Source organism: Melanostigma gelatinosum (genome assembly GCF_949748355.1).
Source record: "Melanostigma gelatinosum genome assembly, chromosome: 17".
NCBI lineage: Eukaryota > Metazoa > Chordata > Actinopteri > Perciformes > Zoarcidae > Melanostigma > Melanostigma gelatinosum.
In genome coordinates, this window is record NC_136650.1 from 21887472 (window position 1) to 21912380 (window position 24909).

Consider the following 24909-nt stretch of genomic DNA (forward strand, 5'->3'; position numbering starts at 1 on the left):
GCCTTTGTTAAAACAGAAAGTGTGCCTCGTGTGCTTGGACTCTCAATGCTTTACAGGATGACATCTCTTGAGCAACGAGAGGACAACCGGAGGACAGATAATCACCGCAGGTCTGGATCACTGTGATGCTTGCAGGCACAAGCCATTCTGTGCCTTTCAGGCTTTCTTTTTGTTCCACTTAGTTGTGACAGATGTCGTTATACTCCCGTCTCAACTACACACAACTCCACTTTACACATCCACATGAAGTCACTAAAGCATGTTGCTTTCAAGAACTTCTTCTACTGTGCAGCATTCATTCATCATCTGTGTTTTGATGTCTTTGAAATGTAATTTACAAGAAAGCGCAGCGCTTGCCCCTGACTTAATGAAACAAAGACATAAAAGCCAAAGACACACGGAGAGCCTCCAAAAGGCAGCGGCACTTCTGTGTTTGTGAGGGACCAACATGTGTTCTTGAGTGTTGGGAAATCTTTTTCTGGCACGAGTCGTGTTAATCACAAGACGAGTACAGATCTGTGTGCATACGTGTGTTTCTGGTTCCACTTTCGCAACACGCTGTTGAACAGAACATCACCGAGAAGAATCTGTTTCCCAGAATATATATATTTAACACACGAACAAAGCTTCATACACACATACAGTCCTACATTCATACAAATACATATCGGTTTATTGGCTTTTTTATTTTATTAAAAAAAGCAATTTTGATATATTATGACTTTGTATACTGTGTTATACTGTTAGGGCTGGGGCACTGTTAAAAAGCATGCACTTTCTTTTGGTTGTGTTCAGATCAAGTGCGACGCCTCGGGTAACTCCGAGTGTCTCGTTTGAATCAACGAGTGTTCAGACAAGCTGTCAATCAAATCGAACAGTTCTCTGTGACCACGTAGCGTCCATGATCCTGCAGGATGCTTTGCGTGTGACACCCGAACCAAAGCGCCCAGAATGATCTGCAAACACTGTTTGACCTCGTTGTGTCCATATTTGTCGTATTGCACTGCTACTGATTTTCAACACGGCCCTTTCATTCCTCTTCTTGTCCCTCCTTTTTCTTCCTTTTTTGTTTGTTTTGAGGATTCCACATTTCCCGGAGTAGCTTCGGGGGGCTTCTTGGCATTGAGTTTGTGTTCGTTACATTCCACGTTTTCGCCTGAAAAAGTCCTCTTTCCTCTGACTCAAAGTGGGTATGTAGTCCGGAGGAGGTTGGGGTCGTGGGATAGAATAGCTTGATTGATTATTGATGTATTTATTTCCAGTTTTTGTCAGGCCAAATGATTCAGTTTGTTGCAACATGAACCAGAGAGCCCCTCCTCCGCCTCTTGGTCCTACTCTTCGTGCGATTGGACGGTGCAGGGCGTGACTTGAAAGGGCATCCTCCTGCCGACCGATTCGGCCATCTGTGCTGGCAGTCCTGGGCTTGAGCCTCTGGTCGAGGGGACGTCCTCCCTCAGCGGGGACGGAGTCAACGAGCACGGCTCCGGCTCCAAGGTTAACGTTACCTCGTCTACCTGTGGAGACAGGAAATGAAGAATTTAAAAGAAAGGTTTGAGATGCTGCAATCAGCATGCCAGGAGACAATACGGCTCTGTTGGGCAAGTGTTTGCATGTTTCCTCACTATTGTTTTTATATATATATATATATATATATATTTAAAAATGGATGAACGTAGATGGACTGGTAAATCGAGAGCTCTGCCTTTTCCCAGGATACTTGAACTCCTCGCTTGGGGCACTGACTCTCATCCACCGTCTTCATTTTAATCGAACCTCGTTGAATCATCAGGTTTTTTTAGGACAGAAGCCAAAATCCAGGGATTGTGGCTGTTCCAGTTGAAAGAACTCACCTTTGTCAGCTCCTCGTCTTCCTCTTCGTGCCGTTCAGAGAAGCCTTCATACTCGAGCTCCGGCTCCTCTCCGACGGTCTCCACCACGCCTCCGGCCATGTCAGGCAGCTGCCCATTCATCTGCCCGACAATGTCCACCTGCAACCAGTTACGTTTACTGATTCAATTGCTTGCTTGTTTCTGTTGCACCCACTTGTAAGAAGAACTGTAAGAAGATGCAACAGGTTACTGGCATTTTAACAGGTGTTAGTTCAGGTTTACTTCCTGGTAACAGTCACAGAAAGAAAGAGACAGACACAGAAGTCAGGAGGGAAGGAGGTTGGAAAAGCAGAATATGAGCTCCCATGTCCTGACCCCAACGCAGGACATCGGAGAGACGAGACAAATACAACAGACACAGATGCTGAATCCAAATGCTTAGAGTTGTAAACTTGCGGACTTAACAGCATGCTACTTTGAAGACCAGGCATTTTTTAAGGGTGTCCTTTGTCACAACTCCATCGGGTCCGCTAGAGGCTGTCATGCAGACTTTTGGCAGTGCTCCATGCAGACATTCAGCCTGTTTCCTACCTTGCTGACTTCCCTGGCAGTCTCTCCCATCATTCATTGCACTACAGCTGTGTGCTAAATATGCCTGCTGATATAAACAAATCCAGATCCAGAAAACAAAAAAAAACAAATTAGCAAAGAAGAGTGTCAAACATGATGCAAGAAGACTAGAAGGGCTATTCCTGCGCACAACATTAACATCTATGATGAGTGCACTCTTTCCACCTTTTGACGAGCGAAGACATTCAATGACTGAATGGAGATGCCTGTCCTGCTTGCCTACGTCTGTACATACAGTCTCACGCGCCCCTGTTGCCCTTTGCGAACTTCGACCGAATACATTAAACCACCATCTAGTCCGCGGAGTCTGTAATCCGACCATTTGGATTCAGCAGGGGAGTGCCTACGTGGTGTGGCTCGACCTGCGCGGCTCCCCACAGGTCAGCCAGCCGAGGGTGGGTGGGAGGACCGAGACTGTGGATGGTGCTGTTGGGAGTGGCTTGGAGGGAATGGGAGGCGCTATGTAGCCTGTGCTCCATAGACTGTAGTCAGAGATAGGAAAGGAAGAAAAGACAATTCATGAGATTTTACTGGAAGATAAGCTTGGCCGGTGGCCGCATCTCTTGATTTAAAAAAAACTTGTCTTGTCTTTGTCTTTTGGAATGAAGATATGGCCGCCCACTAGAGATTTAAAACACGCCAAAGCCCCGCAGCTACTGACATTTTAAGCTTCTTCAGAAATAGACAACAATGCCACATGACGACACATTTCAGCCAGAAATGTTAGTTCGCCTCGTCATGCCAAAACAAATGACAGTCTTTGCCAGAGACTTGTTGAGGATACTTTAAGTGTTTTTTGACTTCCTTCCAGTCACTAATAACGGTATCTACTTGTAATACCCTTTAAATGAGGATTCTGGGAAAGTGCTTCAGGGAAAGTGGGGCGATGTCTCGGGCTCTTATGCTCACAAAATTGACTGACTGATTGAAAAGCTTTATTACATTGTGATGTGACATATTCAATGGTCTCCTTCTGAAGAGAACCCATAATAATACACACAGCAAAGCTAACGAGCTCATTTCTATTGTGGTCTCGGATCAGTACACCTTTTCTAAGACACGCTCCCTGACCTTCTCAAGTCATTATTTCACAGCCCTCAGTCTCTTAATGAGCTCTGAGGTATTAGATGTACCAATGCTGGAGCCGTCGGCGAAGCGGAACGAGTCTTTGGTGTCACAGTTCATCGTGACTCACTACATTTGCAGAAAACCCCCAAAAAAGGCCACACAGCCGGCACAACCAACCAGTTTACAGGAGCCGTAAAGAAGCTCGTTCTTTACTTTTGTCGTTCACTCAAGAAGCAGCAAAACACATGTGTGTGAGTACAGCATGTTAAGGTGATACGGTTGCAAATTGCAACCAACTGAATTGAATACCCCCTCAGTTCACCACTCCTCTTTCCAGCGTGTCAGAGAGCTACGGTGGCCTTCAGGTAAAATCAAAATGTCAAAGGCCCTCTCTAGTGCCAGCGTTTGCTTTGTCCGTTCTGGGCTACTGTAGAAACATGGCAAAGCAACATGTCGTAGTCCATGAAGAGGACCCGCTCTCCATGTAGATATAAATGTCTCATTCTAAGCTAACAAAGAAAACACAACAATACTTGGTTTCAGATGATTATACATAGAAATAGAATATGAGTAGAACTGACATTGAGCTGTCCGCCACTCTGACCATCCTGCTACTTTGATTTGAATGGGAGTGGACGTTCTACTCTCGTTCTATGAATCTATGAATTATACATTAATGAATACATAGTTATGAATCCTGGATTCCATTTCTGCCAATAGATCCCCAGAAGTCCCACACGCAGCTCTATAGAGTTGGCCAATACATTTAGAAGGAAACCTGATTCTGATTTTAACTTCTTCAGTAGAACAAAATGTTTCCGCTAACCTCCCCTAGCTTTGAGTTTCTACATACAACCATTAAAACCTCAATCATGCATCATCGGCCAGTCACTTCCCCCCCTGCAATACCGTCCCCGACTCCTCGTTTACAGGATTTATTACAAGAAGAACCTTATTAGTGTCGAGAAGAAAGACTGCCAAGTTGCTCAATGCTGGTAGAATATAACTGCGTTGCCATTTGCGTTGGAATGACGATTCCTAGCTGGAATGTGTTGTGATGCAGTAGTTCACTTTAGCATTGTTGTCCCCAACTAAGGAAGCTGAAAAAGCACAGCAATGCTTTCAGCTAAATGCTAACATGATGTTTACGATGTCCACCATCTTAGTTTAGCATGTTAGCATCATTAGCAGTACGAGTCGGCTTGATTGCCGTTAGTTGTAAAGGTATTTGGGCATAAACTGACAAAATGTTGACCGAATGTTACCAAAGTTAATGACAGTTGCTGTTGAGGCATTTCAATGTCAATCCATCTAAAGGTTGTGACACTTAAATCTGGAATTAAGTGGTTCGAACAATTACTTTGCGACGTATTCACTGATGCAAGTTGGTGCTGAGTAGCAGCACTACTGACCTTTTACTTCATGTTTTTCTCTTATTGTATGTATGCAGCGCTAGTATTCCAGTACTAGTGGCATTTGGTCAGCTGTTGCTGCTGTTGACCTGATGCCGGAGTCGTTAGTAACACGCTTCACAGGTGGACAGTTTTAGGACGACTCACCTGTTGTTGTTGGAACTGCAGCAGCTGTTGCTGGTACTGGTGAATGTGTTGGAGCTGATGGAGCTGGCTCTGCTGCTGCAGGGTGAAATGAGCGTGGTGCTGCTGCTGAAGGTAACCGCCTACCGTCCCCTCGAACCCCTCACCAGGTGTACTCGGCGCTCCGCTGCCACCTGTAACACCCAGAAGAACACTTCGTGCTCAGAGACACAGTCTGCCGTTTGGAGGCGGTCTCAGAGAGAAGGTTAAATTCTCACCGGCAGCCATGATGTAGGAGCTCGCAGCAGGTGAGGCCACGCCCGAGGGCTGGCTGGTGATTGGCTCCCAGGCGTCGGATGACGACAGGCAGTACAGGCCCTGTGAGACGTAGGTGTGAGGCCAGACGTCCGCCGAGGAGTGGTGGAGCACCTGGTCTGCACGGGGAAACGCAGACAGGTGGGGTGAGACAAAGGAGAACAGTAACAAAGAAAACCAAGAACAAAGAGAGAGAAGAGATGCATTCCCACAAACAAGAACTTTATGAATTACTTCGCTCACTTACAGATTTAATGTGCTTCCTGTTGAGTTAAAGTTATGGTTCTAGGATTCAAAATTGGTCTTTTTTTATTACTTTAGATAAAATAATTAGAGCCGGCGGCCATTACAGAAGTGAAAAGATTTGAGCAAATGAAGAAAATTTAGAAAAGACATAAAATATACTTTTATGTTATGTTATAGCTTTGGGCAGGTTTGGGATAAAAGCATTAGACCGTAAAAAGAAGAGACTTAAATCCAACTTCTCACCCTGAGTTGTTGATTCAGTCCTTAGTTGCTCTCATGAAGCCAAACACAGGGACAAACCTGCCCTCATGCAACAGCAAAATACTTTAATAACTCCTGTAGAAGTATGATTAGCTCATCTGCAAGCCGTGTTGTTATCGTGGAGCACAGCCATGCAGGCCGAACACTCACATAGAGAAGAAACATCCCCTCAGTCCTAATGCTGCTGTTTTAATCACCACTGTGTGTGTGTGTGTGTGTGTGTGTGTGTGTGTGTGTGTGCGCGTGTGTGTGTGTGCGTGTGTGTGCGTGTGCGTGTGTGTGTGTGGGTGAGAACTGTACATGTGTGCTGCATGCTGGATCAAGTACAGAGCCCACATGGTGCTGTTAATGAGTCCTTGTGCCAACCTACAGGGTCACTCAGGGTTTGGACGGCGCTCTGCTTTGCACGGCGCCACGAATCAAATGCACTTCGTCAGATGTTTGAACAGCCAGAAAGACTGAATAGTTTGTTTTGTTTCGGTCTTTCTGAGGTTATCCGGCCTTTCCCGGGGTTTCCTACCTTGCCTGAGTAAACTGCTTCTCTTCCCTTCCTTTCCTTCCTTTCCTTCCGTTTGTATCATCCTATGTGCAGCTAAACTGAGCAGACATCTTACCACCTGAGGCTCAAACCACAATTTGGGACATGATGTTTCCCCAAACTCTTTGTTTTATTCATCCAAGTGTGTCGCACAAATCTCGATAACGCGGTTCATTTCCTTATTTCAATACAACTCGTCTTTTGGGATTTTTAGAATTCTCTTCCTCTCGCCCCCCTCGTGACTCTCCATCACAATGTGTCTGTGATGTTTCAGAAATGAAACATCTGTCGTCTGGATTTTTCATTCGGAAAGTTTTTTGAGTAAGTGCCCGGTAGCAGTGAAAGGCAGAAATGTGCAGCTGGGTGGCTGCCCTCCAAAAGCCCTTTACAGCTGGTCGGCAGAATAACCGACATGGCTGTTTTCAGTTTCCAGCAGGGCTCTTAATATTTTCCCAAAATGTGCATCTCTGCACAACAAAAAACGTAATACTTTACCGTGTGGTCCAAATGCATGTGATTGAGTGTGAGGAGTGTTTAGAGCTATGACACTGTGAGTCAAATACAGTATCTGTCGTATGTACAATCCAACTACACGAATCACAGTATCGGATCCTTGCAATGGTTCCACACTATGTGCCAACGAGCTGGAAGCACTCAGTCTGACTCTTGCAGTCGTGCCCAGTAGCCATTTGCAGAAAGGTTTAAGCTGCGGTACCTCTGCTGGTGATGCTCTCCTGGTTGACCTCACTGAGGTGAGCGACGCTGCCCTGGTTGGAGCCGGCTCCCATACTCTCCCCATCCATCGAGGTCCAGCCAAACAGAGTCGCCTCAGAGATGGCAAACTGCTGCATGATGCCTAATGAGGGAGAGCAGTAACAATGGGGAGAGCTTTTAACTCACTGCAACACAATTAGAGATACAGTTCCTCAAACAAATCCCCAGTCCCAGCTTTGCTAACACACTCACACACACACACAAGTTAATTGGGAGCTGAGGAGAAAATACAAAGTGTTTCGTCCAAGCAGGGATTCTGTAAATGTTGCAGACAAATATATGTGTAGAAACAACAAATCACAAATTATTAATTCAGCTTTGCCAGATGTACCAGATGGGCCAGAACCAATTAGATTTTTCCAGAATTCAGTGAAGAAACATGGTGCACCAGTGGGTCGCAAAAATGAATATTCAAGATAATAAAATGCCGGGGGGCGAAACCTGTGATGAATCTTTCGGGGTTTGTCCGCTTTGCAGCCCAGTCGCCAGGAAAAGAATGTTGGGATTGTACGTTTGATACGTTGAATGTCGTAGTACAACAAGCAACCGTTGTCGGAAGTTATGTGGTTTAATAAGATTGTGTCTAGAAGCCACAAGTCACAACTGTCGTGAGACGGTTGTGACTGGTTGTGGAGTTTTCGCATGTTTTCGCAACTTATGGGTAACCATCGAGACACGAGCGGTATAATATAAGTGTAAGAGCATAAGAAGCGAGTTAGTCCACTAAGGGCGGGCTCTATGGCAAAAGGGTCAACATTGTAGCGTTACGTTGTTGCGTTACGTTGTTGCGTTACGTTGTTGCGTTACGTTGTTGCGTTACGTTGTTGCGTTACGTTGTTGCGTTACGTTGTTGCGTTACGTTGTTGCGTTGTTGCGTTACGTTGTTGCGTTGTTGCGTTGCGTTGTTGCGTTACGTTGTTGCGTTACGTTGTTGCGTTACGTTGTTGCGTTACGTTGTTGCGTTACGTTGTTGCGTTACGTTGTTGCGTTACGTTGTTACGTTGTTGCGTTACGTTGTTGCGTTACGTTACGTTGTTGCGTTACGTTGTTACGTTGTTGCGTTACGTTGTTACGTTGTTGCGTTACGTTGTTACGTTGTTGCGTTACGTTGTTGCGTTACGTTGTTACGTTGTCGCGTTACGTTGTCGCGTTACGTTGTCGCGTTACGTTGTTACGTTGCGTTGTTACATTACGTTATGTTATTATTTTGACACAAACCATTCTGGATATTCTAACCCACGTAGTTGTGTTGGCTACACAACGTTAACCATGTGACATGTTTCTGTAGGCTGATTTGAAACATATTCATGAAACATAGTTTTGGTGGAGAAACGTCAACAATCAACGTATCAAGTGGTTGGGGGAACAAAAGTTGTCTTTTTCACAATTAATGTAGTATTTTAACTTTGCTTTTTATCAATCTGAAATGTCAAAGACGCTTTTCAAACCACGCAGATAAACTCAACAGGACTTGTTTTGCTTCTGCTTCCACATGTTGTATTTATACCTTTCTGACAGCGCATCACGTGCACACTCAGACGTTCCCTCACCTGCAGCAAAGCGAGCCTCCTTCTCGCCGTCGCTCAGGTCGCTGTAAGCGTCGTTCTCCATCCTCCTCTCCTTTTCCCTCTGCAGGTTGTTAAGTCCCACGCTCCCTGGCGGCCCCGCAGTTGGTTTGCCCCAGCTCTGCCACTCGATCATGTGGGCAACGCGACCCTGGGCCATGGCGGTGGGCTTGGTCACTTTGTCCTTCATGGAACGAGACACACCTACAACAGGTATGGGGGCGGAGCAGGAAGGCCACATTCACACACGCACACACACACACACACACACACACACCAGACACACACACAACACTGTCAGAACTACTTCTGGCCTCTGTGGTTGATGACGCCTCCAACTGAGGCTCGGGGGGGAAAGTAGAATGATAATGAGAAACTGTGTAATGTTGTCGGGAAACTGTTTGATACATGAGACGAATAAATAATGCCAGTGGGGTAAGAGAGTGACTCGGCATGAGAACAAGACCTTGCAGCTAGTTCGCATTCATATTATTTTAAGATACATTTGTACTCTGTAAGGATTGTAAAAATGTATTAATTTTTGTTTGTCTTTATGTAGCTTTGTTGAGCACAGTTTCTCTGTTTATTAGCAACGATGTGCTTCGTTCTCACACTTTCACATCTGCTCCGTACAACCTGTCTGGCTCAATGAGCCCTCTCCAGCTGGGGTAGTCGAGGGTTCAAACGCGTAATGCCTCGAGAACACAATCGTGGTGTGAATATGTATCTGTTTGGAACAAACCGGCGTCTTCCCTTTAAACCGCTGCTGCTTTCAAACGTCCATCAGCCCCATAATACCAGCCACATGCTCATCAACCTCAGTAAAAAGCTTTTGAACGTCTCGCTTTTCCTAATAATCAGAATGAGTCTGACAGTCACCTCTCACCATCTATGATAATGATGCATGTGACGAGGGGTGAGTTCCTGGAACTCAACAGATTTACTGTGAAATGAATAAGTAGAAGAATTGTCTGCCGGCCACTCGGCATTCAAACAAAGACGTCTTTTTGAGTTCAGCGTATGAACCTCGCTGGGATTGAATTAACTAAAAGTGTAAAATATTCTGATTACTATTTGACTGAAGATCCTATGAGTAATTCCTGAATAATCTAAATTACCGGAGGAATCTGCTCTATAATAATGCAGACCTTTGCTGAACAGGTCAGAGGTCAGGTGACTCGAGCTCACCATAGTGACAAACTGGACAGGGCTGCCCGTGTGCTCGTTAGAGTTTGTTGAATTGAACAGCGAGGGACAAGGATGACTGCTGAAACGCTGAAGAGACCCATATTAATAATTAAAGCCATTACTCATCTCTTTGTATACAGAATAAATGAGATTCATTAGACTTTCTGTAATTAAAAGCGTGTTGCGGAGACTGAGAGAGGCAGAGGAAAGTAATCCTTGGGTGTACACAGAACGTTGAGACGGGTCCACTGGCAAATCTCAGCCCAATTAAGATGCAAATACAGGATTCAAACCGGGGACATGTACTCTGAGTCAAACGCTTACAGAGAGGCTGATCGATTCAAAAAATTTAATTAAAATCAAACGGGTATGAATTAACAGAGACAGAGCTTCCCCCGGTCCAGGGGGGCAACTTACAGGTAGAATAGAAACGCTTTGTCCCCGAAGACAAAGAGAGACAATCTCATTGGAAAATCAAACACTCCCTGCAGAGACGAATTGAGGATGGAAATAGGAATGTAGAGAATGGGGATGAGGGGGGGTGTTGGGGCCTCGGCTCGTCAAAGGCTCAAAAAGATAATGTTAAATTACACCAACAGATTTATTTAAAGTGCACCAGACACGAGACAAAACGAACACTCTTTGCACAGACGCACTTGAGGTGCTACACTCAAACGCTACAAAGCACAGAGCACCGCAGTGTGAAGCACAAAGCACGAGATGGCACACAAGAGGCTCCGGCCACTCAAAGTCACGACACTGCACAAATAAGTCACTTCTTCACAAATATGCCGCGCCACACCACCGCCACGTGACAAATACGCTACATTTCCCAACACACCTGTGGAGATGCTTCAGTAGGTAATTAAAGTAAGTAATCTCACTTACTTTAGTTTCTTTGAAATCAAAGATCTGATTGGGTTTCCATCAATGACTCTGCAAAATGTGTCATTGACGTCTGCTGTTGATATCAATGGAAGAGAAGGGAAAGTAGGAAGTGATATAGGAATGGGGCACCCACAGGGGTGACCATGTTGGCTCCTCCTCCTCCTCCTCCTCCTCCTCCTCCTCCTCCTGCTGCTCTAGAGTGAAGTTGTCTGTTGAGGCAAGGTTTGATTTACAAAATCCGCCGTTTATGGCAAAGCTGTCAAGATCATTCCTGTTTTTTTTCCCAAATGTGTCAGATGATTTTGTGGGTGCATGAACCAGGTGACAGGACAGGACAGGCAGAATGGAGGTTATTTATCGCACAAACAAAGAGCTGCTCGAGCTGCAAAAACAAAAGATTGAATGTAAGTGGCAGTTTTGGCATCCTATAGCAGAGACGTTTGGTCATGAAATGGAAACATCGCTGGTTTTAGTCTCTCTCCCCACGTTTCCTGTTAGCTGTCTGATGTCTAATAAAAGGGATGAAATATCCCCAAAAATTCACAAAATCCTGACTAATCCCAGCTGGATAAAGACTTCCTATTCAATTGTGATCGAGGCTTTCATGATGTTGTGATATGTTTGGATAGCTGTTCTATTTGAAGTATGGATGGGAACTGACCCAGCTCATTTTTATTGCTGGGTTTGAAGTCTCCATAATGTCATCGCTTTACTTCTAACTTGTTACTTTGTTTATCAGGCTACTCAATTGGTGTTCACCAGAAAAGAAAAAGCGCGACATTAATAAACTGAAGCTGTGTGTCCCGTGTGAAACCACTTTAGTCACAAACTTAACTTGCATGAATAATGTACCTTAACTTAAATGACAAACTTACTGATTTTAACCCACACCATCTTTTACTGGACCTAACCAAGTAGGTTTCTTGCATGAACATAAAGTGATTTTGTTTCGATTCAAATCGTAATCCAGGAGAAAGAAAAGTTTCCCTCGAGACGTAAGTAAGAATGAAGTTTTGCTCAACGGGAACTTAATTTTTAGGAAACAGGGTCGTGCTTTTGTTACCCGGTGGCTCGATTGAATACAGTCCAGGATGGACTGTTTGTGTAATGAATCAATTAGTTTTCATGCTAATAAGAAGGGACAACACTGCACAATGCACAGCACGAACTGTGCGTCCGGAGAGTGATCGACCCGCCGTGTGCCCTTATTTAAAGCAGTGTGTTGCTGGATGAATACTGCGCCACAATTGATCCAGATTAAAAGTCTTTCTTTCTTTCTTTAAACTCCATTCTGCAAAGTGGAATGAATGGTTTGGTCACACAGACTTCAACCCAGCTAAGCTAATGCCGAATGACAATTTGAAACATGATCGATACTGATGAGTTGAACTTGGTTTCTACGCCCCATTTACTCTCTTTGGGAGTAAATGGACCCAAACCACACGTTGATCATTCGGCTGCTGCCAAATAACCGTCTGAATCAGAAAGCAGAAAACAGAAATGATCTTCGACACAACAAGGGGAACGTTTGACCCCCGTCACCTCTCAACAACAACTTCACCCTGGATCCTCCGTGGAGCACGTGGAGGCAACATGGGGGCTGTTTTACCATCTAGCAGCACAGACACACACCTGACACACCTGTCAGGGAGGACTTAGCCAGGGCACCGATCCCATAGGCCTGGGGGGGCTTCCTCTTGAGGCGAGGCAGAATGGAAGTAGTGTCCTCCATGGACGACTGAAGAGAGAGAGAGGGGGGGGAGGGAGGGGGGAGGGGAAGGGAGGGGGGGGGAGGGGGAGGGAGAGAGGGAGAGGGAGAGAGGATGGACAGGAAAATAAAAGAGTGACAGAGGAGAAAAGATGTCGATGAAAGGAAATAAAGATGCAATGTGACAAAATAAGTTTAGATGAGAGAAAGATAAATGCAGGAACGATAAATAGAATAAAGGAAATTGAGGTGAAGAGAGCAGACGAGTGAAGATTGAGAAGATGGTTGGATGGAGAAGGAAGAAGAGAAGGGAGGTTGGGTAACAGAGGGAAGAAGAAAGGAGGATTAATTATTCAAACACCTTGTGAATACCTTACAGCGATAATTGCTTGAAAATAACAGAATCATACATATATGTGTGTGTGTGTGTGTGTGAAATAAAAATGGATGGTTATTAAGTGGTGATTCAAACGGACAACAGAGAGTCCTTGGTGAGCCCTGCAGCTCATAATCGGTTGGTTGATGATATGGAACAGACACTGATGGATATACAGTCGTACTTTATCTGGCAGCATTTAAACACATGCAGCACAAAGATGAGACAAACAGTGAAAAGATGTATTCATTCAGACGGGAACATTCAAGCAGGTTTTCATGCGATCATTTGTGTTGGAGGCTTAAACCCGTGTTCTCCAGTTCAACACGGGTCCTCCGTCTCTCTCCGCCTTCCTGTGGCTCTGGAGCCATTTCTGAAGCCAGACAAAAAGGAGAGCGCTCACGGCAAACCAACAAGCAAACTGATGAACACAGAGACGGAGCCCGGCTCCTAATGAGGTCCTCCCAACAGCTCATTGCACTGCGTGGTAGCTGCAAGCTCCTTTTGAGTTGCAGTGCTTCTGCATTACCGCATGATATTATCTGATGATATTATCTGATGATATTATCTGGTCCCTCTGTGGAGTACCAGCCATGCGTTATTCTATCTGCTCTAAACCCTTTGCATGTACTAGTAACATTATGTGGTGTATTGCTACAGCAGCCTGTTAATCTGCAGGTATACAGATGTAGTTATGATAGAGATCCATGATCAAACATTTCCTCTCCATTGGTCTCGTGTCCACTGGAAGCTTGTTCGTGCTCAAACGTTATGAATCAGAAGTGAACACAGTTCCAGCTCGTGTGACAAACAACATCTGGAGATGTGCAGCAGCATCGTGGGCTCTCATCATAACTCAAATCTGTGATTAAAAGCAGCTGTTTTCATAACACGGTCTCACTCCCGACAGCTTCAAACTATTTATCTTTTATATAAAATATTATTTATCCAGGGGAATCCCTTCGAAATGTAAAATCCCTTTTACAAGTGTTTCCTGGATAAGATGGGCGCGCAACACAGAAAACAGACTTAAAAACAAAACGCTGATAGTTAACAACATAAAACTAAACAAAAAATCTCCCAAAAGAGCGTGTCATTTTCCGCTTTTTGAGCCTTTTGTCCTTTCAAAATAAACTTTTGTGTTCACAGGAAGCGTAAAGTTTCCACTTGTTACGTGCATTAACCTCCGACGTGGTGTACTTAGTTGTTAGGTGGACTTGGTCAGGTATAAGCCCTCGTTTTGGGTTGAAATGAGAACGTTTGTTCAGAAAAGAAATAAGTAAGCTGCTTACGTAACTTCCAGACGAACGTTAAGTTCACAAGGTAAGTAACTAAAGTGAGGTAGGTCAACTTTGTCTCATGCAGGACACTGACAGCGGTCTCCTGGGTGAAAGTCCCTGTTTGTTTGACCGCGACATCCTCCTGACCGAAGCAGACTTTCTTGCTCATTATGACAATGACACACTAACAAGCTATTGACTGCTGCTGTATAACAGGAGGAAGCCTTCGCGTGGTTCAAGGGAGGATGTATGTCTCTAGGTTTATATCTTTGTGTCTATTTCATCCAGTGTTGAAGTACGGGGACAGAAACTCCTCAATGAAACGAACGATGTAGACTTGCTTCACCTGGTGAGAAAAACAAACGCTCCCTTTGGGTCAGCAAGGTCTTTGTGTACAAGAAACACTTTCTGTGTGAGTTTATTTACTTCGGGGCATATTTGAGTCAACAAAACCCTTAACATTGTGCAGATGAATTGTGCTGAAGGTGCAGAAACAGTTGAGTGGCGATGCACTTCATCACGCGGTGCTTTCAGTAAAAACTGGGACTTGAATGACTGCTTCAGCTGTGGATAAGATAAGCGTATTACAGCCTGCTATCTGTCTCTTTGTGTACATATATATATATATATATATATATGTACACAGTATACGAGACTTGCCGTACAGTAGATTAGCAGAGGGCCAAGAGAGGAGACGCATGGGAGGGACAGGAGAGAACAAACTGTGGGATAAGAGAGAGGGAGTGGGGGAGAGAGATAAGAGAGAGACGGAGAGTGGCGGGAGGATAAACTAGGATGTCAACTCGTGTACTCAAAGACCAAACTCAGGTAGTGGGTGAGTGATGGAGCGGGAGAAGGAGATTGAAACAAGGAGACTTACATTGATTCCTTCCCAGGAAAGCTCGGTACGGTCATGCTAGGGGAGCGAGGAGAGGACGGAGGAGGGGAGTGCAGGTATAGCAAAGGCGGGGAGAGAAGAGGGAGGTTTAAAATAGAGAAGAGGAGAAACTGGTCTTTAGGCTTAGTCCTGAATGTTTTTAGTCCCGAACATCAGCGCGTCAGCAGTTTCCTGGTACAGTTTAAAACGTCACATTCATTTTTAATGGTCGTAAAACTTTTTACTTGCAGTTACTTGAGCTACTTTATATTTTAGGAGAATGTGGCACCCTGCATGTCATCGTGATTGACCCAGTTTTCAATTCATTCTAAAAACGTGTTATTCATGGTACAGTATGTAATATATGTTGAGTCTACATGTTCGTGTATCAGAAAGAGACTTCAGTCGACTAATCGGTCGTTTTGGTCTTAATCAAGAAAGATTTTGTGCTGAATGATTTATTTCAAACACATCTGCGGTAAACTTAATATCTCAGCTGGTGCTTTTGTGTGTTTCTTTGTGGGGAACGAGTGTTCGTCGGCTAGTATCAGGGCCGTTATGTTCCAGGAGAAAAACCCTTTAAAGCGAAACATTGACGAGAATCACACCGAACACACCGCGGCTTACTGTGACCTCATCACATGCGCATTTAGATTTGCCGATAAGGAAATAATGTTGATTTTTAACCCAGAAGCACCAGATGATTAACTCACCCTGACTGTGAGGAGGCAGAAGAAAACAACAAACACAGTTTAGTTTGTTCTTCTTTAATCGAGTCACAGTGGAGAAAGAGACGGAAGACTCAGGACGCCATCAGATGTGAAATACAGACAATACGTAGTTGTGTGTGTTAGTGTGTGTGTTAGTGTGTGTGTCCCTCTCTGTCCATCCACACGGCCCAGAATGTTTAGGTAACCAATGGATACCAACCCTGTTGCCAGGGGCAACAGCAAATCTGATGGGTGACCAAACCCGGACACCAATAATTGTGTGTCCTCATATGCACACACACACACACACACACACACACACACACACACACACACACACACAGGCAACCATGCATAGTCATCATACTGTATAATTGGCACAAAGGCAGCGGGGAACATTTTGGGACCTGCGGTCGCTCCAGAGCCTTTAAATACACCCCGCTGTCAAAAGAGGATCTTTTATTTTATTATTCTTTTTTTGAACATCGGCCCTTTTGTCGCAGCGCCCCAAAGAGTTTCTCCACTCGGCACTCGGAGCTCGTTATCGTAGTTGTGCCGTTCAGAGCCGCAGACGGCATGAGAGGTGACACGGAACACAAATGCCCCGAAACATCGTGTCGGAGTGGATGTGTCCTCACGAGGCTGCTGCTGCCGAGGTGGTTGGAAACATTCATGGGCCAATGAAATGTGACCTGAAGGATCCTAAATCTTTGATCTTTGAACTATGAGATCATGCTACAATGCAGAACCCTTACCGGCGTCATGAAGCATTCGGGAACGTAAAGAGGAGACCAGAATCTGAACACTTGAGTCAGACTTCCCTTCAGTGCTTCGCCTTTATCTGTTTATGGGAAACGCTCAAATTATTCTAGTTAGTTTTGGACCTTTTAGTCTCTCAATCTGCTCTGTTGTCCCCGACACACACTAATGGCTTTACAGCCTTCGTCCGTGGGAAGGGTGTGGCATACAAATCCAATTTCAGGCACTCAAGTGGAAGGCTAAGAATAAAAAGCCTTTAAAAATACGGGCTTTTAAACCAATAAAATGCACGAACCGTGCTGGCACACTTTGTTTTGAAGTTGCTTTAAAGAAACTTCACACGGCCACTTTGCTCGTTGATCGATGTGTTGTAGATAACTGAACACTGAAACGTTCAGTAATAGATATGAGAAAGCTGCTCACGGCACATTTAACCAAACTAACTGGTCTGTGATCCCAAAGATATACGAAGGATCGCGATTGGACCGCTCGCTCTCTGCTTTCTGATGTCTCGAGTCTCTTTCTGCAGAAAAAGTGACCAAAGCCAAAAGTAATAAGTTCATAACACAGATATATTGAGTCAACAGTTGGGGGAGTGTTCTGCTTGTATTGCACTCTCTATTGTGTGATTTCAGATGAATTTTTACATAGAAATCCAATCTTGTGCAGTTATAATGGAGTATTGTTCATTCCCATGAGATCATCTAAAATAACAATAAAAATGCTAATGCTATCGTGATGACGTGGCCGGAGGAAGATGGACAACCGGGTTTGAAAGTGGCAATAAAAGACACGAGTGCAGACAGCGAGCCGCGTTCCGGTGGTGGTAGAACATTAAGATGGAGCCCGGCCTCTGTCTTTGTATTTATTCATGCTTTATTCAGCAGCTGCTGGGCTCCGGGACTCCACGAATGAATATGAATGTAGGTCTGACTTGGTTTAAGGCCTTATTGCCCTGATTAACATTTTTACTCTGGTGTCAAATGCAAAGAACGGTTAGCAAATTGAAAACCATTGCCGAGCTGAAACTGGACGCTGGAATTAATTCCGACTTCCTGCAGGCTCACCCTCTTCACCCTCTGGGAAGCGTCGATGTAGTATTCATGTCAGAGATGTTTATTTTCATGGCAAGTGAATGAGGAATAAGAATAATCCTCCACAACAGAGCAGCCGCTGAGACGGCAGAGGGGATTTAGCGAAGCCCTGCACAAGTCACCGGTCGCCGTGTTGGGTTTTTCGGTGTCGGATCCACATGAACAAGAGCAGGGAAACATCTGGGGAATCATTCATACAGAGGCAGCGACAGGCAACAGCTGGATCACGACTAGACCTGAGCTGTACTGTTAAAATAACAGTCAGTGACATGTTCTAAGCTGAACAAACACGATGTTAATCACCAACACTCACTCACAGCAGACAGACAGACTGAACGAATTCAATGATGGTTTATTTCATCTCAAAAGCTAATGAACACGCTCAGCAGCGGGTCTGAGACCGATGCAAATGAAGTCTTGAATCACTCGCAGATCTGAGGTGTTATAGGATTATTACGCATAAGAGACAGCAATACATTATTTCACGCTCATGAATGTCGTGTAAAATGTTATTGTTCTCGGTGTTTAACCCCTGCAGACAAACAACTCACTCAAATTATAATAATCTCCTTTTAGCAGGAAGCTCTTCTACTTTCTGTTACATGAACTACGTCCTCTAATCTAATAGTGCTGAAGATAGGAAAAAAATAAATGATCTTTTGTTCAAATGAGTCTTAAGATGTAACACAGTGAGTGTTGAAATATCAGCAGCTGGCCCAGCTCATCAGTCGTCTTCAGAATTGATCAATGACCCGTTTTGCCCATTAAATCATGAAGAAAAAACACATAAAGAATTAAAAACTGTGTGGAGGAGGTTTCAAATATGATTTATAATAAAGATCTGTTTGTGTTTTCCCTCCTTTTAGTCGGACTTGTGTGAATTTCGGAAGGTGTATATACTCGGAGGAGATCTGATGAGCACTCAGTATCGATCGGACTTTTAGTGGAACCACAAACAGGCTGATGTTTCAGCTAACGTGCCTTTCACTGAGCCCTCGTGCTGCCGGGACGTGTCCCTGCTTCGGTTGACAGCGTTCAATGTGTGAAAGTGAGTCCGGCCGTCTCCGTCCATGATGAGCTCAGCTCAGCTAAGCTCAGCTTAGAAAATACACAAACATAACGGAGATATTTAACATCACAGTGTAGGAAGAGGCAGGAAACCCACTGGGATTATATGAAGCCACCAGCTAAATGATGTTTCACAATATTAAGGATAACACAAAAGTAATATACATGAGATATGACATATTATTGACATATAATTACAACAATAACAATACTTTTTCTTCGACAAATATTGGATGTATTTCCATAGAATTTGGTACCCACATGCATGGTTCCCAGAGGATGAATCCTACTGACTCTGGTGATCCTCGTGACATTCTCTCCGGAGCCACCGGAGACTTTTTGGGGTTTTAAGTGAAATGTCTCAAACAACTTTTGGATGGATTGCGGTGAAATTTACTTCACACATTCATGTTCCCCTCAAGATTAAATGTAATTGGTGATGCCTCTGCTGTACTTTGTGCTAAGTGCTAATTAGCTAATATTAGCATGCTAACGCGCTAAACTGAGATGATGAAGATGGTCAGGTTGTTGGTGCACCCATGAGAAAGCAGTGGACAGTTATTCGTACATAAACCCACGTAATCTTGAGGCAGGACGTGCAGGGCTTCCTCTAACAAAGTCCGGTGACGTAAAGAGCGAAATCAGAAGTCCTGAGGAGGTCAAAGTGGAAGAACGGATCAAACAAACACGGGACCTTCACCCAGGAGACCGCTGTTGTGAAACCAAGTCAACGTTGACGTATTTAAATTATTTAGTTTGTACTTAATCAACGCCACGCGTGTAAGTTTCCAAGTCATTTTTCTTATTTGAACCCATTAAACCGTGAGCTTTTCCTAAACCTAACCAAGTAGTTTCACTCGTGTTGCTGGTTGTGTGAGAAAACCTCACGGTACGAGGTAAACATGATGCCTGCTAAAGTTCAGCATGTTACCCAGAGGAGTCATGTTTGTGGAAGTAAACAACTCGAGAGTTGCCCTGGGATCAGTGCTCGACAGGAGCAACACTTAATCAAAAATGAATTTCGCTACTGATTCCATGGCCACCAAATGTCAAGGCCGAGCCAAAGATATGTGCAATATTTCAAAAGTTTTATAGAAATCACTTCTGACGAGGCAGGCGAAGAGAAAGTAAGAGGAAATAAGCGACGGGTTATTTCACTCTTTCCATTACAGCCGTAATTAACCGAGAAGTAATTTTGACATTTAACGTGTAATAAAACTTCTGATGCATGTCCACCTTCCAACCTCGTGTCCGAGGAAAAAATGAGAACACTGGAGAAATGGAAGCAGCAGCCAGTGATTGAAAAAGAATAAGATGGATGTCGGCGTTTTTGTGTTTCTCTCTCTCTCTCCCTCTCTCCCCCCACCCCCCCAACCCTTCATACTTCTCTCTCTCTCTCCCCAGGGTCCACAGCTGAGAAGTGATACATGGCTCAGTAATAGTCTGAGCTCCAGGGGAGAGCGTCTCCGTGTCCTCGGCAAGAGACTATCAACACACACACACACACCTTCACACCCAGCCACGCACAGACAGTCACCAGGGTGCAGGCAAGCACACGGGAGTACACACAGATTTGACTAATATCAGCTTCTGAAGGCCGATATGTCCTCGTTTCTTTCAATTTCTTTATTTTCTCGACAGATATTGAGACATATTCCGCAGTTAATATTCTTCTTGTCTGGTTCGAAAGAGCCTCTGAAAAAGCATTGAGATCGCCAGACTTTTGAATGAAACAAACACGAGGAGATCGAGGATTCATTCAGCTGATAGTCGCAGTGTAGTCACAAAGCATTACAGCGGCATCTGTTGTATTTCTCTGTACTGCAGCACATTGCATTTAATGTGAAACAATGAGGGTAGAGTGCTGGTTTTCTTCTTTAATTTGACGTACATTTACATCAGATGAATAGTGAATCAACTGTAGCCCTGTTTCATGCACGGGGCTGACACATGCAGACAGACCAACATTCACACTAATTTAGAGCCTCTAATTAATTAACTCCCAACAGAAACTCGACGTGTTTTTTTTGAATATTTTACGGAAATGATTGGCTTTATTGGACAGTTGGAAGTATACACACAGACAGACACTCCACTGGTTTAGCATCGCACTGATCTAACATTGTCCGTCTTACTTTTCCTACATTACCCACAATGCCGATAGTTCAATCAGAGATTCAGATGTGTTATGCTAGTCGCGGCTAATGTAGCATCGAGCCCGTGGAGGTAATTTATAATTAGTGCTGGGCAACAATTCAAATTTTAAATCGCGATTAATCTCATGACTTTTTTGCGATTAAAAAAATGAACTGCGTTAACGCGCGATTAAATAATTGTCTGCGTTAATTAACGCGTTAACACGACAATAACACCAGCACTATTTATAATATAAACTGGACACGGAGCATCCGCTCAGCCCTGCGTTCCTATTTGTCCTAGTGGTCACTGGTGGTATTGCAGCTACAAATCCACAAGGGGCATTTTCCCCATAGACCCCAATGTTGACTTTTTCTATCACATCTTTTTGATTTCATGAGATTTTATGTTTGTAAGACTTCTTGAGAGAAGCGATTTTAAAATCTGTGACCTAAACGCGGCAGGCGAGAAAACGTTTTTGGCGTGAGCGGCAGGCGAGCACTCCTCATTGGACTGAATCGGTGCCATCTTGTGTTCTGATAAACTCGCCTCTTACAGGCTTCACACGGCTCCCTCCGGAAAGACTGAAGGCCTTATACTACTCGTTTCACATGCAGCAGTACTTTGACATGTAAAATGAGTGGAGTTCCCCTTTAATTCACCTAAATTCCAATGTGCTGGAGTACAGAGACAAAACAAAACATGTAGCACTGTCCTACTGCTTTCTGACTGTAGTGTAGACAAAGACGACACACACACACACACACAGTGAATCGTTTATCCCTTTTCAGACTTTAGATCTGGGCGACCTTTCTACGGACCGATGCCTGGCCGTCTGACAGCAGGAGGCAGTTCTGCGTGAGTAACAACGCTTCTTTTTCTCACCTCCAAAAGATTTGAGGAGACAAGAGGCGACACTCTCGCGCACCGTCATTTCTGTCTGGACTCTGTTCAGATGTAAGAGCAGAGCCGAGGACACCGGCACCGCCTTTTCTATTCTGTCACAGTGGCTTTCAGCAAAATGGAAAACTAGATTGAGGTGTGCAGAAACGATAGAGGCATAAAAAAAAAAGAAAAGACAATAGCATTTTACCTGATCCCCATCTTTCTGTACCGGCACAGCATCCACTGCTGGAGAGACAAAGAGAGAGACAGAGAGAGATATGAATTAAAGATAATGTCATTATCACAGCTGCTTCAGTACAGCTACAGGTATCAGACCATGGCGGGAAACGCAGACGCGAGAAACATCAGTCCAGAATACACAATCGCTTTGTCTCAGCTATTCATGAGAGGGGAGGACGAGCGAGGGACGGAGAGACGGGAAGGTGTGAGTGAGGGACGCTGACCGAGAGAGAGAGGGGGAGATAACAGCATGTCAAACTGATGCAGCCTTCAACATGCTCGCTGGGGGGAAATTGACTACGCTGTGCACTGCTTCTCTCCCTCGCACACAAACAAGCCGGGGCTGAAACTAGATTCATTATCCACGCCAAGCTTTGGCAAAACCGGTACGAGTCGCGAAGGCCGCAGACGATTCTGAAATATTTGAGGGTGATCAAAAGGGTAAGCTATTCTCTGAGTTATTATCATAAGTAATGCTCTGCTATTTTAATAATTTAGAGGCGATAGAATGGAAGGCGGGCAGTTGACCAGCCAGAACCTGAAGATTTGATGATGATTGAACCTCTCCTTCCCATTACACGATGACCTTGAGTCTGACCTTAACGTGAAATGAATGCAGTGCAAACACACAGGCGAACGCAGCACTGCTCCATCATTGTCAGGCTAACACTGTTCAGTGACAGCATTCCAGCCTGGTAATCAGATGCTTTTCTCCGACATCGTCTTCGCGTCGGTCAGCATGGAGAGACGCGTCCGTCTTCGCCGACTTCATTGTCAGTCGTCACAGACGGCGTTCGCAGCAGCGGTTGCCAGGAACACTTAATTGAACGTTTGTCATGTCGGTCGAAGATTTATTTCTCTGCGGGTCGACTCGCATCGACCCGCGCCGCTGTGTCGCTCTCATCCAAGCTTGTCTCGGGGTTTTATTTTTTGCCATTTTCTCGCCAGTGACTCATAATAAATGATTTGTGCATTGTTTTACTGAATTATTCTCTCAAATGACTCAATTCACTCTCTCTCCCTGCAATAAATGATACTCTTATTGCAGCAGTAGGAACTGACGTTACAGGTTGTTAGATGTGTTTTAATGCAGATACTCCCCCAGGTCTCTCTTTCTGATACAGTTTTAATGCCAAATTGGATGTGGTTTCAGTTCCTTGTTTACTCTTTGCTAAAAACTACAGTTCCTCAAATATTCCCTTGAGGTTCCACAAGCGAGTCAATCTCCATAGACCTCCATGTTAAAACTTAAAAGCTGAAATAAACATGTTTACAGCTTGGTTAAAAACATTGGTGATCTCTATAGCTAATGTCCTCGTTCATGACACATGAACTGTACAGTGTTTAGATTGTACTTCGGCTTTGAGTGAAGCATAATTCAGGGCGTGTCTGATTTGAGCGACAGGTGGGTGCTGCCTCAGCTCCACCAACGATCCACCAGGATTAGAGTGGCGTGTTAGCGGCGGCGGAGAGATAATGAGTCGGCATCAGACGGTGGAGCGCTTTGGGTTTTTGGGACTGAGATCTCTCTCTTGGATTCTCAAACCGAGCAGGAAAAGTCTGAGGAAGCGTGAAGTAGAAGCAACCAAAAGATCACTTCGTGAACCCACACACAGTCTCTACTTCTGCAGATAGAGGTCGAGGAAACATGAACAATACGGGAGGTTAGATGATTAAAGAATGAGTATGTTTATGTGCACACCAATAATCCATTTAAAGGAGCAATATGCAACATTCAGAGCAAAACTATATAGCAGCGAACAGCTATTGTCTATGTAAAGACATGGTGTATCGTCTCTGTTAGCGCTGTTAGCATCGTAAGCTACAAGCCATTGAGAGGCCATCGGCATGTTCCCAATCTCACATTAAGCTCCTTTAAGGAGAATCCTGGTTGTGTTTACACATATACTGGCATCTAGTCCCACAACAAATATTAACATTGTGATATACAGTGAACATGGTCAGAGGTGAAGAAGTGTCTTTCCTCTCAACAGCTCAGCTCTAGACCAACCTAATACTTTGTGTATTGACTTTAACATTATCTACAAATGGAACCAGCAAGCAAAACTGTGTTTGTTCTATCTGGCTCAATTGCGATACGTCACGATAATTCAGTTTTAATGTCAGTTGTGTGTAGAAGAGAATATCCAATATACCAGCAGACGAGCAGCCTGCAAGAACGGCAACCTCTGAGCAGGAACTCTGACTTTAAAATCATTATATATATCGTTATATACACAACAAACTCTTTCGTGACTCTCTCCCACTCTGTCTGTCGAGCTGTCCTCGATGCTCACGCCATGATTCATGAGCTCTGGGAGGGTTGTCAGCCGCCGCGGTTCACCTGCTCATCCAGAGCCCCCGAAGGCCATAAAAGCTGCCCATTAGCTCATTTTCTGTCTCACTTCCAGCTGGCGTCCACCTTGTATGCTTTCCTGTTTTTCATTTGGCAACATTCAGCAACTACACAGCCACCTGTTATTTTGATTCTTTGATAACCTTCATGGTTATCAAATGTCTAAATTTGCCAAAGTGTCGTCTTCAAATGACAGAAAGGAGCAGTGAATCACATTTAAGAATCTGCATTAATGACTTAAACTGTTAATAAGTTATCGCAATTGATGTATATTTTTAATTGACTCGTTTAATCCCTACATGCAACGCTCTCGCCGCTGATTTGCCTCATTTTCCCACTTGATCTTTCGTGATCTATTTTTGATGAATTGCTTCTCCTAGTTTGTGACATTGTGTTCCACGTGACGACTTCATCCCAAACGTAAACAAAGACAGGATATGACTCACAACGGGAGCAGTAGTGTGCACGCAAACGAGCTCCATCCTCTCGCGTCAATCAGATGAAACCAGCGTCTTTTATCGCATCGTTCAGATCGAGTAAAAAAATGAAATCTCTGTCCAGTGTAACGTCGCCAGCGCTGAAA

At 44.4% G+C, this 24909-nt stretch overlaps 1 protein-coding gene across 1 annotated transcript in view; it reads right to left on the reverse strand.

Moving 5' to 3' along the window:
- Nucleotides 1-758: 758 nt before the first annotated feature.
- Nucleotides 759-24909, reverse strand: part of LOC306791813 (protein FAM131B-like) — a 35284-nt gene continuing 11133 nt past the window's right edge. Inside the window, exons 2-10 of the mRNA XM_079288697.1 lie at nt 21939-21976; nt 12470-12575; nt 8747-8965; nt 7138-7278; nt 5341-5496; nt 5087-5256; nt 2822-2941; nt 1851-1988; nt 759-1514 (exon numbers count right to left, since the gene is read on the reverse strand). Of these exons, the coding sequence (XP_079144823.1) occupies nt 1332-1514; nt 1851-1988; nt 2822-2941; nt 5087-5256; nt 5341-5496; nt 7138-7278; nt 8747-8965; nt 12470-12575; nt 21939-21976 (1271 nt within the window). The 3' untranslated portion in view covers nt 759-1331. The remainder of the gene's footprint in view (nt 1515-1850; nt 1989-2821; nt 2942-5086; nt 5257-5340; nt 5497-7137; nt 7279-8746; nt 8966-12469; nt 12576-21938; nt 21977-24909) is intronic.